Raw genomic sequence first — 14,048 nt, 5'->3', positions numbered from 1 at the left:
AAAATGCCAAATAGAAAATGAATCAATAATAATCAAAATTAAAGCTCAAGTACATTGACTTTGATTTTTATACCGTTTTTATTTATAAGTAATATTTTCACTTTATTAATCATTTTATTATAAAAATATTTATTGCACATCATATCAGCAACCGGAACTATTGGTGGATATTTTACAAATATTTTTCAGTATATTTTTCAGTATATTTTTTGCTTTCATATCTCATATAATATTTTTCACAAAAAGGTGCTCTCTGCTTTCAACTTTTACCGAATACAAATTTCTACCAAATCAAATCAAATTTCTACCTTCTGCTCTCATAATTTTGATGAATAATTTTTCTATTTCCCATTATTATTTTTTTAATTTGAATATTGTAGGTAAGAAACCTTTTTTCTTTTTGACAAATAAATTTCTAATTTCTTCGCCACGTCTGGCTACAATGTTAGGCGTGGTTATGCTCGCATTGACAACGGCAAGCGACATTGTTGGCATGTTAATTGAGAAACAGACTTTCCAAAAAAATTAATTAAATAACTTATGATTTCTTACTTGTTTACAATTTTTAATTTTATTTGTAGTTTTCGCTATTTAGATGTTTAATTTTCGCATTTTTTTCGAAGTTGTTTTCGTTTTTGTTTTTTAAGAAATATACATCTATTGCTATACATTTATGTTCATGGTATAACGGCGTTCATATACACATTTATTTGTGTATATTTCAGCATATATATAAGTATATAATAAAAACAGCTCACCCTCCTCAAAACAGTGGCTAAAGATATTTGCTTGATTGATTTCATGCTGCTCACGTAAAGCTTAGAATGCTACTGTTTAACTTGCGTTTGAGCGCTTTCTGTGATTTAAAGGGTATTTGCTCTGTGAAGCCGTGCTATCATATAATATATATAAATTATTTAAATAGATTCCTATGTATGTTTATCTGCAAATAGTTGCACAGCTATAAACAAGCTGCAGGCTATTAAAATGCTGTGTGAATTGCCTGTGATTTGTTTATGATATAAATTCCATGTGCGGCAAATGTTAAAATAAGCGCTTCATTTATAAAGGAAACGTTTTGTAAAAGAGCAAAAAGTAATCTACAGAAACACGGAGGAAAATACATTTAATTGACAGTTTTTGTGTTCAATAAATAATTCATTATTTTTTTATTTTCTTTTTATTTCTTAATGCTGTGCCATTTTATTAATGAATAAATCGAATAAAGGAAAATAATTCAAATAAAATAAACTTTTAAGTATATATATATTTTTAGTTATTTCATTGTATTCAATCGTTTAAAATTTTAAATTTTTTGGAGGAGCCACCATTTTGTCAAAAATCTAGATTTGGATTAGTCTTTCGATCATTACCTGTGTATATAACTAATCCGCTTTCCTAATTATAATTAATTAATTAATTATAATAATACCTTAGAAATACACACCAACACCTTTTAATGTGTGCAAAGCATTTGGGCTAAGTTCAAAACATTGCCTACATTTTGGCGCCGTAGATTCCACTTTTATATGCCACCTGTTTTAAAAGGACTTCTACAACATGACAATTATCTTTTTGGCACATATTATACAAAAAAAATATATTATCAATTGCCTAAACCTCTTGTTGTATGTAATGACTCGGCATGAGTTCAATATGTTGCCTACATTTTGGCGCCGTAGTTTTCATTTTATAGCTTATCTAGCGTAAAAATAACCTTCACAACATGACAATAATCATTATACACTAGAGAAAACCCCTGGTAGGCAGAAAAAAGACCTGATGGTCTAATAGTGGCAACACGTAAATAATGCATACATACCAGAGAAGACTCTGGTGTTAAAAGTTGTGCATCTATTCCCAGAAAAAACTTCCGACAGAGAAGAATAGACAGACAAAGAAGTATGAATAAACAAATTTTGTTGACTTTATTAATATTTTTCATTGGAAAACTTGAATTCTTATCATTTAAACCCGTTAAATTTCATAAATCTCTGTTATGCGTTTTTTTTTTGTTTTTTTTTTTCCAGAAATTCAATTTCATTAAGCATTATTTTTTCCGCCCAAATTTAGTGCTAGTATCTCCCCTAAAAATAATAAAAAAAAATCGATCCACTTAATCTTGTGCGCTCCCTAACGCGTTCTCACCACTTACGGGCGACAGCTAGTTATGTTTTTGTCAGAACTTACAGCGAAGTGGTGCGAACTTTTGCATTTAAAACTTACAGTGGCAACTAAATGTTTGTAAACAGCATTGAAATGCATTGCTAGCAAATAAAATACTTAGCATACTAAAACTTTGAATACACTTACAGTCATTTAAGTAGTCACAATGCCACGATATTCAAAATTTTTTAAACAAATATTAATAAAAAAAAGTTATTGCGTTGAGCAAACAAACGAAGCTTAAGCTGCTTTTCATTCCACGTGAACTTGAAGTCGTCAATTACACCTGCTAGTTGTGTGTCCATTGCAATGACCATGTCTGTACATGCGTGCAAGTTTATGCCCCGTTGAACCTTGTTCTTCCACCAATTGCAGGAGAACCCAGATACTTAAGTGTTTTTGCGTGCGTTGCGTTTCGTCTTCGAACTTTTTCGATTTCAAGGCGAAGACAATAAAAATTGATTGCAACCTAAGCGTATGCTCTTGCTGCATTTTGGCGTGTGCATGCAACACTTACGCCTGTAGTTATGTGCAAATAATCTTGCTTACATGCACTTGTAATACTTTTGTAAGCATATATTTACAAATTTAGATTTATGATGGTTTGGCATTAAAGTTTCTACGCACTCGCCTCCAAGTGGGTAGTAGCCGTCACGCCCTTGCTTAGTTGGCGTGTGGCTCGGCCAATTCGGACACGTTGTAATGAGTTTGTACTTGTTAATTTGTTATTGTTGTTGTTGTACACTTTTGTTGTACCGCATGTAATGAAGTTATAGTTTTAATTACGCTGCTAATTGCTTAATTCTACGCACACAGCTACACAAATATTCAACTATTTGTTGTAATGTGACTCATTAGACTTCTATGCACTTGTAAATATGCTAATAAACAGTAAATTTGTGCTCATTAACCCACTTCCACTCGTTGAGTGGAGTTTATTGCAATTTCGAATCTTCGAATTAATTGTACATATGTATGTATGCACTACAGTGTCAATTAAACTGTTGTAGATTTATATGTAATTGTTAATAATGCCTTTGAATTTTGTTGTTATTTCAGTCGGTAATGCAATATAAATGAGAAACTCATTCATTAATGTTATTAGTATGTTAATAAAATTATAATTTATTTGATTGGAATAGTTATATTAAAATCCACGTATTGACCACAGGTTCATACTGTTTTCAACATGTAGAACTTTGGGAATTAAATTGTTTTAATATTTTATTTTAAATATCCAAGAAAATTTTTTTTTAAGTATTTATTACCTTAAAAAATTTTAAAAAAGTTGAAACCAAAATTAAAAAAAAAATTAAAGAAAAAATTGCAAAAAAAAAATTAAAAAAATAATATTTTTATTTAAACCATTTTTTTTAATATTTAATTTTAAATATCCAAGAAAATTAGTTTTTTTTTTTAATAAAATAAAACTATTCTTTATTGAAAATTAAGTTAATTTATTATAATACATTTCTTTATTATATTTTTTTGATAAATTTTTTTAAATAGTTTTACGTTCTTTCTAAACAATTCTTTAAAAAATTAGAAAAAAATATTATTTTTATTTAAATCATTTATATATTTTTTATATTGTATTGTTTTACAATATTTTTTTATTTAAATATAATATTAAGAAAATATTTTTGTTTAAATAAAAATAATAATATATTTTTAATATCCCAGAAAGCAATATTCCTTTATAAATTATTTTTGATATTTTTTTAATATTTAAAAAATAAAAATATATTTTTATTTAAATAAGAAATATTTTTTTACTATTTTATTTGAAATACCCAAGAAATAACAATATATTTTACAGCAAAATATAATTAAAAAATGTTTTATTATAATTTTTTTTTATTATATTTTTTACATAAAAATAAAAATATATATTTCTTCTTTAAATTAAAATATTTTTTTGTAAATTTATGATAATATTTTTTTTATGTCCCAGACAAAGGTTTTTTTATTATTATATACATATTTTTTTTAAAGGAAAGATATTAATTATAAAATTAAAAAATAAAAAATTTTATTTAACCCCAAAAAAATATTTTTCAATATTTTATTTTAAATTTCCAAGTAAAAGCCATATTTTTTAAATAAAAATGAAGTATTTGTTATTATAAAGTTTTTAATATTATATATTTACTTATTATATTCTTTAAATAAAAATAAAAAAATTGGGTATTTAAAATACAATATTAAAAAAGTATTTTTTTTTTAATAAAAATAGGGTTTTTTTTTATTTTATTAGTATCCCGGAAAAAAATATTTTTTTATAATTTTTTTTTTTTTCAATATCCAATAAGACTATATTTCAATATAATACCAATAATTACTGCAAACACACCATCCTACGTTTTTTTATATATTTTAAAATGTACATAATTTGTACATATGTATGTACAATCAAATGCTACACACATTTTCACTTATTCACCTTGTTACCTTTTTGTAGATTTTAACCGATCTGGTTCAAGGCGAATTCATGCAACTTGGCTCAAAGGAAACTGAAAATGAACGATTCGCGCACTATTTAACGAAGACATACAGGAAGACGGCCTCGCTCATAGCGAATGCGCTGAAAGCGGTAAGTATATTGCAAGGCTCGCGGGGGGCAGTAAAATCGTTGCTTTAGCCACTAAAAAAATGCATGCAGAAGGCAACAAAGCGGTGCTTGAACACACACACATATACCGTACACATATTTACACTGCAGTTTGGTAAATTGTTGCTTAAACAAGCACTTGAAATGTAGCGAAACTAGTAACGAAAATACCGACGTTGCAGTCAAGCGTAGGCCATTATTGAAAAAAAAAAATATTTTTTTGTAATAAATAACCGAATTTGCAGTTTATACATGATTTTGGTGCTGTGGTGAATTTTTTTAGTATTTAAAATTGGGTTGAAATTTATTAAAGAATTTTTTCACTTTCTATTAAATTGTGTTTGACATTATATTGTTTGTTTAATAATTGATTTAATTTTTTTTAAGTTTTTTTTTTTTTTAATTTTCGCTTTTATTATTTTCTTGTATTAATTCTTTTATAAATATTAATCTTTAATGTTATAAATATTGAATATTTTTATTTCTTTTTATATTTTTTATTTAGTTTTCTTTCGAAATTCAATAATATATTTCAATAATGGGTTATAAATTTTGATTTAAAAAATAGTATGCAATAAATATAACCAATTAAAAAGAAGAGATTTTGATAGAATGATTAATTTACTTTTTTCTCTGCTTTCGGTTTATTTATTAACAAAAATTTTATTATTTATTTAAAAATAAAATTAATATTAAAAATTAAAATTATTATTTCAAATTTTTTTTCTTCTCGAAAAAAATATTAAAATTTTTTTTTTCTTTTTTCGCAAAAATTTTTAAAAAACAAAATTTGAAATAAAAATTTAAATTTTAAGTATATAATAACAGTTTTGTTTAATAAGTCGAAAGTATAAAAAAATAAAATTAATTAAAAAAATTAAAATAATTTATACGCATTTGTGTTATTTCAGCATTAAAACTAGTCCATTTCGCATTAATTGTAAACATTAGTTTTCACTAAAATAAAATTTCGATTCAAAAAAATTAAATAAAAAATTATATTTACAGAAATATTAATTAAAATAGTAAATAATTACTTTTTGCCATATTTTGGGGTACCGTCGATTATTATTATTTTTTTTTGAAATTTATGTGATTTTAGTTTGACTTATTATTATTAATTGTTTTATTTTAATTTATTTTTTTTAACACTTTTATTTTATTTTTTATTTTTATTTAGTAGCTAATTAATTTATTTTAATTATTTGTTTATTTTAACAATTTATTGATTTTTTTATTTGGTTTAAAAATTAATTAATTAATGTAATTAAAACTAATTTAATTAATTTTTGTTTCTTTTTTTTAACAATTTTAATTAAATTTTTATTTTTTAGTAACTAATTAATTTATTTTAACCTTTTGTTTATTTTTAACAATTTATTGATTTCTTTATTTATTTTAAAAATTGGTTCATTTTATTTCAATTTTTGTTCTTTAGCAGTTTTATTTTATTTTTTATTTATTTGAATAACTAATTAATTTATTTTAATATTTTATTTATTTTAACAATTTTTGATTTTTTTTATTTATTTTAAAAAGTAATTCATTTTATTTTAATTTATTTTTTATATTTTTAATAATTAATTTTTTTTTGTTTATTTTAAGAAATTATTAATATTGTTTTTATTTTATGTTTATTGTAATATTTTTAGTTTTTATCTTAATATTTTTATTACTTTTTTTTTGATTTATTTTTGCCTTTAGTTATAATTTTTAAATAAAAATTAAATTTTTTAATACAAATTCTCTCATTTCCATTTGCTTTCAAACATTTATTGTTTATATTTAATGTTTAATTTTATATATTTTTTTGCCTACAGACGGCTGTAATCGCTGATGCAGATGAAAACATCGCCGAATTGGCATTCCAATATGGACGTAATGTGGGCTTAGCGTTTCAACTGGTCGACGATATGCTGGACTTTGTCTCAACCGCCGAAACAATGGGTAAACCAACGGCTGCCGATTTGAAGTTGGGCCTCGCCACAGCGCCGGTGCTCTTCGCATGCGAAAAGGTGAGCTTCTTATTAACTAGGCTCATATACAATACATACCAGTATATATTACATAGATATATATTTTTTTAAAAGACATACTCCCAACTGCACACAATGACAATTTTCGTAATGATCACACCCCCTGAATAATTTCATTTGCTTAATTCGAAATTACACAAACAACTAAAAAGCAAATATTTGAATGCGCATCAATCTCAATATCGCGCTATAAATGGCACTTCCTTATTTCTTATTTCTACGCGTTTTATATGCAAGAATTTTGACAACAACAAAGCATGTTTATTGCGTGATAACATCAGAGCATTTATTCAGCTCCCGTTCCCTCAATTCACTCTCTCGAAAGTGCATGCAACACGCCTTCGTTTTATGAGCCGCTACGCGTTGCATACAAGTGTCAAATAAATTACAGATTAATGCTGCTGCTAGTCAAATAAATCTCGACATAAACACTTAATTATGCACGTTTGCACGGTTGCACTCATGCTCGCCATAATACAGTTCCTTATGTTCTCTAGCTCGGCTTGTCAGACGCATATTGATCGTTGAATTTTACACTTTATTGCACTTAAATGCGTTTATTGTCTCATTGCACACAAATATATATATACATATGTACATAAATACAGTGTTGCGGTGAGGGCTAAGATTTATGACGTTTAATTTGTACGCAATGAAATTGTAGTGCGTTGATTGTGCGACAGGTGGTGCAGGCTTAGTAGCCTCCATCGATCTTCATTTGTGAAGGCAAAAATTGTAAAATTGTGATAATCTTGAGGCAACCCGTTATTAGGTTGTTAATGTGTGTGAAAGGGACCTAAATATTGAAACGCCAGGCTGAACTTATATTCGATCTAGTTGTAAATATTGTATAAGCTCGAATATATTTTTGTTTTTTTAGTTTTTTTATGAGACTATTTTTATTATACTGAATCAAAAATGGTAAACATTTGTTAATATACCATGATCTCCGGAATTTGAGCCGATTTTATATCATATACCATATATTAGTCAATTTTGAAGATATCCTATTAAAATAATGTGATCTTATTTTCAATGGTAAAGAATGAGCCATTACCTACTTAAAAAAAATCACAGAATCTTCAAACCTAATGAGGAATTGAGGAATGTTTATTATCATTCGAAAGAACATTCTTTGGCATGTTCGATATTTAGTTCCATTTGCTGAGATGAATATTTTAAGTTACTGTAAACTGCTGGTATGTCGAATTTTATAATACCGTTGAGAAATGCCCGATTGTAACACTAGGGTCGCCAAATCTCGAAATATAAAAGGCAACCTGCTTATGCATCTAAAATAGCTTAATGAAACTAAACGGTGTCAGTTATGGATGAAATCATTACATTCTTTACTCCTGTCCCCGCCGAAGTTATTCTATATGCAGTTGTAGGAAAAAGGAATCGAGTGAGTGTGAAGGCTTTATTTAGTATATTCCAAAAATATTGACTTAGACATTTCATCGACAGAAATAGGTAGTAATCACTTAGAACAAGGTTGGAACTATGATTGGGATACATAAAAACATCCCTGAGCTTCTTGTGAGTACCTATCGATGTTTACTTCCTCTCTTAGTAGCCAAAGCTCACCGCTTCTGGGCCATTGATTTCTTCAGACAGTCCAATTGTTGACAGTATAGGTGCGCATTAAGAGTTTTGCGGGGAGCAGGGGAGCAGCTAATAACAGAAAATTGCCTGTCAATTCTAACAAACACATGCCAAGAGCTTCTTAACCGTCAGTTCTGGCTTAGCCACCCTTTGTGCCGCCTCAGCGTCACTCAATTATGATCCACTTTTCATTAGCAGTAATCAGTTAAAAGGTTTTTTCAACTGTTAAAAAATTTTAATTAAAAAAAAAAATATAATAAAGAAATGCAAAAGGTATTGCTCTTAATCAAATTAAAGTTCAGTTTTTTAATTAAAGATCAGCTGAAACTGTTTAAGCACTTTTACAGTTCAATGCAGAAAACTTTAGAAAAGAAAAAGGTCACATTAAGTCTTTCATACACATTTTCTCACAATTTTGACAATTCATGGTTAACAGCTGTTAATAACAGTCAGTTAATCTGTACTTAACACAGAACTGTTAGTAAAATAATGATATCATCTGTTACTAACAGCGATCAATTAATCTGCACTTAACATACAACTGTTCGTAAAATAAGATATCATCTGTTACTAACAGCGATCAACATAACATTACCCAATTGTATGTTATTCTCTCTCACACGCACAAAAATAAATTCCGACAAGGCATTACGGCACTTTAAATACAATTCAAGTTGAAACAGATAATAAAGCATTAAAATAGCAATGACTCAAATTCAAATCAAATATGTGCATACCTATTTACTCGAAACAAAAAAAAAATCGATGCTACGCAAATCCAAAACCAGCAGTGCATCATAAAGTTACTTAGTTGGCATCATATATTATGGAATTTTGCAGTAACACCGCTTTAACACCGCCACAAAATCTGCGTTGCCTCCTTTGGCACTAATTACGCGGCTAACACTCTGCTGTGCCACTCACCACGCAACGCAATCAAATTGAATAGTTTTTCGAAAATTGATATGCGAAGCAATTTGTTTGGACGTGAGACGGTTGTTAATCCGCAGCCGGTGAGCGTCGCATAGAAGCGAGGCAGTAGAGTGGCAGGAGCGACTTGTGTTATGCGTCAAACGAATTGCGCACATGTGTGTGTGGGTATGTGTACGTTCCAACCATTGACATTTTTGACGGTTGTGACAGGTGTGCTGTGACTGTTATAAAAATGGAATAACGCCGGTGGCGCATCGCTACAATGACAATGTCTGTTAGAGCATTGTAGGGTGTCACTCATTCGGTGTGAAATGGTTCAGTTTAGTCCGTGAGTTCTGTCTGTGTTTGCGGGCGCTCAATGGGTGTAGTTATACGTTTGATCAAAGCGTCAATTATTGTGCACCTTAATATGCCTGTGAGTTTGTCGTGTTTATGTGATTAAGCGCTGCTTCCGGTCGTACAATTGTTTGCTTGCCTTGCTGCGCTGCGCTCATTCATTGTAGGTGCTTTATCGAAGTCGAGGCCTGACACTGAATTGCCGCCACAATTGTCTGCTTTTAGGCGCTTTAGGCGCTTTAGGTATATTACTTATGTTTGTGGCGGATTACTGTGTGTTTTTTGGAAAATGTTTTGACGCTTTGTGACGATTTTATTCGCTGGTGAGAATATTGCTTTAAAATTTGAATTGATCGAATTTGATGTTGGTCATTTATGAACCTTCTGTGAAAAAGTGTTTGTGTTAGGTTTGAGCAAAAATTAACTCTTTATTAAGGAATTAAAAGATTTTTTTTGCCGCAAAAAAGAGCATACCTTTAAGTAAACTTATATTTTAGCCAAGTTTCACAGAACTATTTTGTGTTGTGTGAAAATAAAACAAATTCATTATAGTTGCAAGGTGTTAAGTCAAATTAAAATTTTGTATATGTTTTGTTAATTTTTAAACCTAACGAAGTCCATATTAGTTATAAACTTCGGTCAATTCTAAAGTATTTAAAATCCTTCTACGTTTTGGTGTGATTTGCTGCAAATAATAAAAATGTTGCCTACCTTTAGGCGAATATTATATTTTGGCTGAAGTTTCCCAGCCAACAAGTCATCAAACAAATATGTTGTAGAGAACAAAGTAATTTCATTATAGTTGACAAAGTTTTAAATCGTATTAAAAGTACTTTTTATTTTAATTTTTTAACTGATCAAGTCTATATAAGTAAGAACTCGGCAAATTCTAGAGTATTTAAAATATTTTTAGTAAGTTTTACGTTTTGGTGGTGAGTGTTGATATTAAGTTTTACAAAGTACTACCATTTTATTGCGGCAAATAATAAAAATGTTCCCTACCATCAGGCGAACCATTTAGCAAAGTTTCACACCCACTATAGTAATAGCATATGCGCAGACGCGCTGGTATATAGAATATTAGAGAAATATATTATAATTTACAGATGCTGAACGCATATACGGAAAAGTAAGGAAAAAAAATCGTTTATTTCAGTTTTTAAAAAAATTTCAAATTGGTGTTTTGCTTAATTGCCGGATAATGAAACCTTTACACTTCTAATAATATCAATATAAAATAATATAAGTATAATAATATAAATTTTATGTTTTGAATATATAATAAAATTTAACTCTCATCTCTCCGACAGTATCCCGAACTCAATCCGATGATAATGCGCCGTTTCAGCGAACCCGGCGATGTTGAACGTGCCTTCGAACTAGTCCACAAATCGCACGGACTCGAACAGACGCGCTTCTTGGCCAAGAAGCACTGCATCGAAGCGATACGATTGGCGCAGGAGCTGACCGAGTCGCCATACCAGAAGGGTCTGCAGGTGGTCGCGGATTTAGTCATTAATCGTATGAAATAATAGCTTAAGTTACGGGTGCAGGGGGCAGCTGGTGCAAGACATAATAGTGCAACATAACACTAACATACAAAAATTTAAAAAACACAAACAACATACACAAATAAAAAAAACATTTTTCAAAAAAAGAAAAAATGTTAAATAATTGGAATATACTTATATACATTTTTATAAATATACACACACACATATAATATATAATTTGTAATTATATAAAAATAATTATAAAACGATAAAAACAAGTCCAAAATAAATTATGTATAGATTTTATATGCACATATGCAGAAATTGAAAAATATATTATAAAAAACCACAAAAAAATACTGTAAAATACACAAATTAAGTAAATAATTGTTGTTGTAGACACACTAAAGCGCAAAAAATGAGGAAAAAATTGTATGCGTGTTATATAAAGATAACTGTGTATATTGCAATGATAACTGCAGACAAAACTACAGTTAACAACAAAGCGTAGCGAAAACTATGCCTCCATTGTTATTGTTGTTATTATTTTTTTCTGTTGCTCAACTTGTGTAAAGCATAAATATAGTCTAAACAAACAGAAATATTATTTAATAATTTTATGCATTAGTATGTAAGTCTTGTTGACATTGTAAATAATTTATGGTAATGTAAAGAGGAGTTCGAAAAGCAGAAAAAATACAAATAAATATATACATATATGAATATATATTGAAAGAAAATGTATGCGCAGGAAATAAGTTAAACCAAACGGAAAATATTTAATGTGTATATAACTAAATACATAGTAATGTTTATATATTATATGCGAAAAAACAAAACAACATAAACAGCAACTGACATACTTAAAAGGCCAGCAAATAAACAAGCAAACAAACAAAACGGGAGAAAGGTTGGTGCAAACTTAATGTAGTTTGTATGAAAAACTACAAAAAACAAAAGAAAATAAATAATTATATATGTAGAGAGACAAGAAATAACTGTACACACGCATGTACATAACTATTGTACAAATGAGCGAGTTGAAGCGGTCAACTTAGAAAGTATAATTATGCAAGCAAATATAACGAATGTGTTCTTGAAATACTAAAAAAAAACTTACAAAAGATATTTGAGGAGGAATTTTGATAGATTTTTATATGTATATGTAATGCTAGAGAACTATATATATAGCGTGCAACAAATTTCATAATTTCTTAAAGCGAAAAATATTTTTTTATTACTTGTTTAGAGCAAGAGGGCACAATAGGCCTAAGGTCGCGGTGCAATTCTCGTCTATTACAGCAACTATCCCAAGTGTACGGTAAAATCAGTGAAACTTTGATTTCAATTTCAAATAAATAAAATAAAAATCAGTTGTAAAAGAAATGTGCGCATAAAAAAAAAAATCTTTGAAACTATTAAACAATCATAAAAAATTATTTACAACCAGAAAAAAATTGGCTGAGAATAAAAAATTACAGAAGGGCGAGATTTAGAGCACGCATGGAAAGCGAAATCGCATATACGAAATTAAAAAATAAAATTCTAAATAAGTTTGAAATAAATTTGAATTTTATTTTTTAATTTTGTATGCACATACATACATTATACAAAATTAAAAATTAAAAAATAAAATTCTGAATAAATGTGAAATAAATTCTATTTCTTATTTTGTATCTTCAATTTCGCTGCAAAAAAATTGTAGTAAATCATGCAAATTGTGAATAAAGCAATCATTAAATATTTAATAAAATAATAAATTTCAAAGAAATACAGCCTAACTCTCCATTTTTCCAACTGACCGATTTTAAGCCACCTTTCGACATGCGCACATTACTGTTATTTAGTCAAAAATATAATTTGTTTTCTTTTTCATTGCAATTAAATTGCTTAAAAATCAATTAAAATATTATGTCCAATATAGTTTTGTTTAAGAAATATTGATATTCTTTGATATTTTGAAAAATTTACAATTATTAAATAATTACAAAACTAAATCAAATGTCTATATAAAATTGTATTTAATTAAAGGAAAATTTTACAATTGCGCGTAAATTTATACAAGCACGTGACGTATGTATGTATGTTTACTCAAAATATTAAGATATCTAAATATATGTTTGTATGTATGCATGACAGGTGCAAAATACAAATAATTGTTTTTTACAAAATAAATAACTGAAAAATGTACGAATTGTTATGCTGACTAAAGAATAATAAACTGTTTTTAAAACCAAAAACAATTGTTTTTACTGATAGAAATGTGTGTATAGTAGACTACTAAATACTGAAAATATTTATACCAATTTATTAATATTATTTTTAATCATAAAAGTGGGTATACTAGTCTATTAAGTTTAGAAAATATTTATACCATTCTATTAATTATTTATTATACTGGTTTATACCAGTTTATTATTAATATTATTAACTGGTAAAATGGATGTATACTAGTCTATTAAATATTGAAAATATTTATAACAATTGATGAACTAGTTATTATACCAATTTATACCAGCTATTAAGTGTTAATTTTTATGCTAGCGAACGGTTATATTTCTTTATACCAAATTACTAATTGTTAAAATTATTTATTATTATACTAGTTGACGGTTATGCATTTTTAGGCCAGTTCAATTATTAAAAAATTATTCTAAGTATAATTGTTAAAGTTTATATCGGTTAACGATTCTACCTTTTTTTTACCAGTTTATTAATTGTTAAACTTTACATGAAGGCAATAAATGTTTATACCAGTTTAATAATTGTTAAACGTCACACTAGTCGAAGGCAATAAATGTTTATACCAATTAACTAGTTTCTAAATTTGTACCAGTTGCAAGTTATACGCATTTATACCAGTTCATT

General features: G+C 27.7%; 1 protein-coding gene across 1 annotated transcript in view; it reads left to right on the top strand.

Annotated features, from left to right (window-relative positions):
- LOC105226408 (all trans-polyprenyl-diphosphate synthase PDSS1) overlaps positions 1-12,772 on the top strand; it is a 79,733-nt gene extending 66,961 nt beyond the window's left edge. The window contains exons 6-8 of the mRNA XM_011205269.4: positions 4,628-4,759; positions 6,598-6,792; positions 10,998-12,772. Of these exons, the coding sequence (XP_011203571.2) occupies positions 4,628-4,759; positions 6,598-6,792; positions 10,998-11,219 (549 nt within the window). The 3' untranslated portion in view covers positions 11,220-12,772. The remainder of the gene's footprint in view (positions 1-4,627; positions 4,760-6,597; positions 6,793-10,997) is intronic.
- The last annotated feature ends 1,276 nt before the right edge of the window (positions 12,773-14,048 follow it).

The sequence above is a fragment of the Bactrocera dorsalis genome, chromosome 2, assembly GCF_023373825.1.
Source record: "Bactrocera dorsalis isolate Fly_Bdor chromosome 2, ASM2337382v1, whole genome shotgun sequence".
Lineage (NCBI taxonomy): Eukaryota > Metazoa > Arthropoda > Insecta > Diptera > Tephritidae > Bactrocera > Bactrocera dorsalis.
Note: the sequence above shows the minus strand (reverse complement) of the source record. Positions and strands in the feature narration are given on the sequence as shown.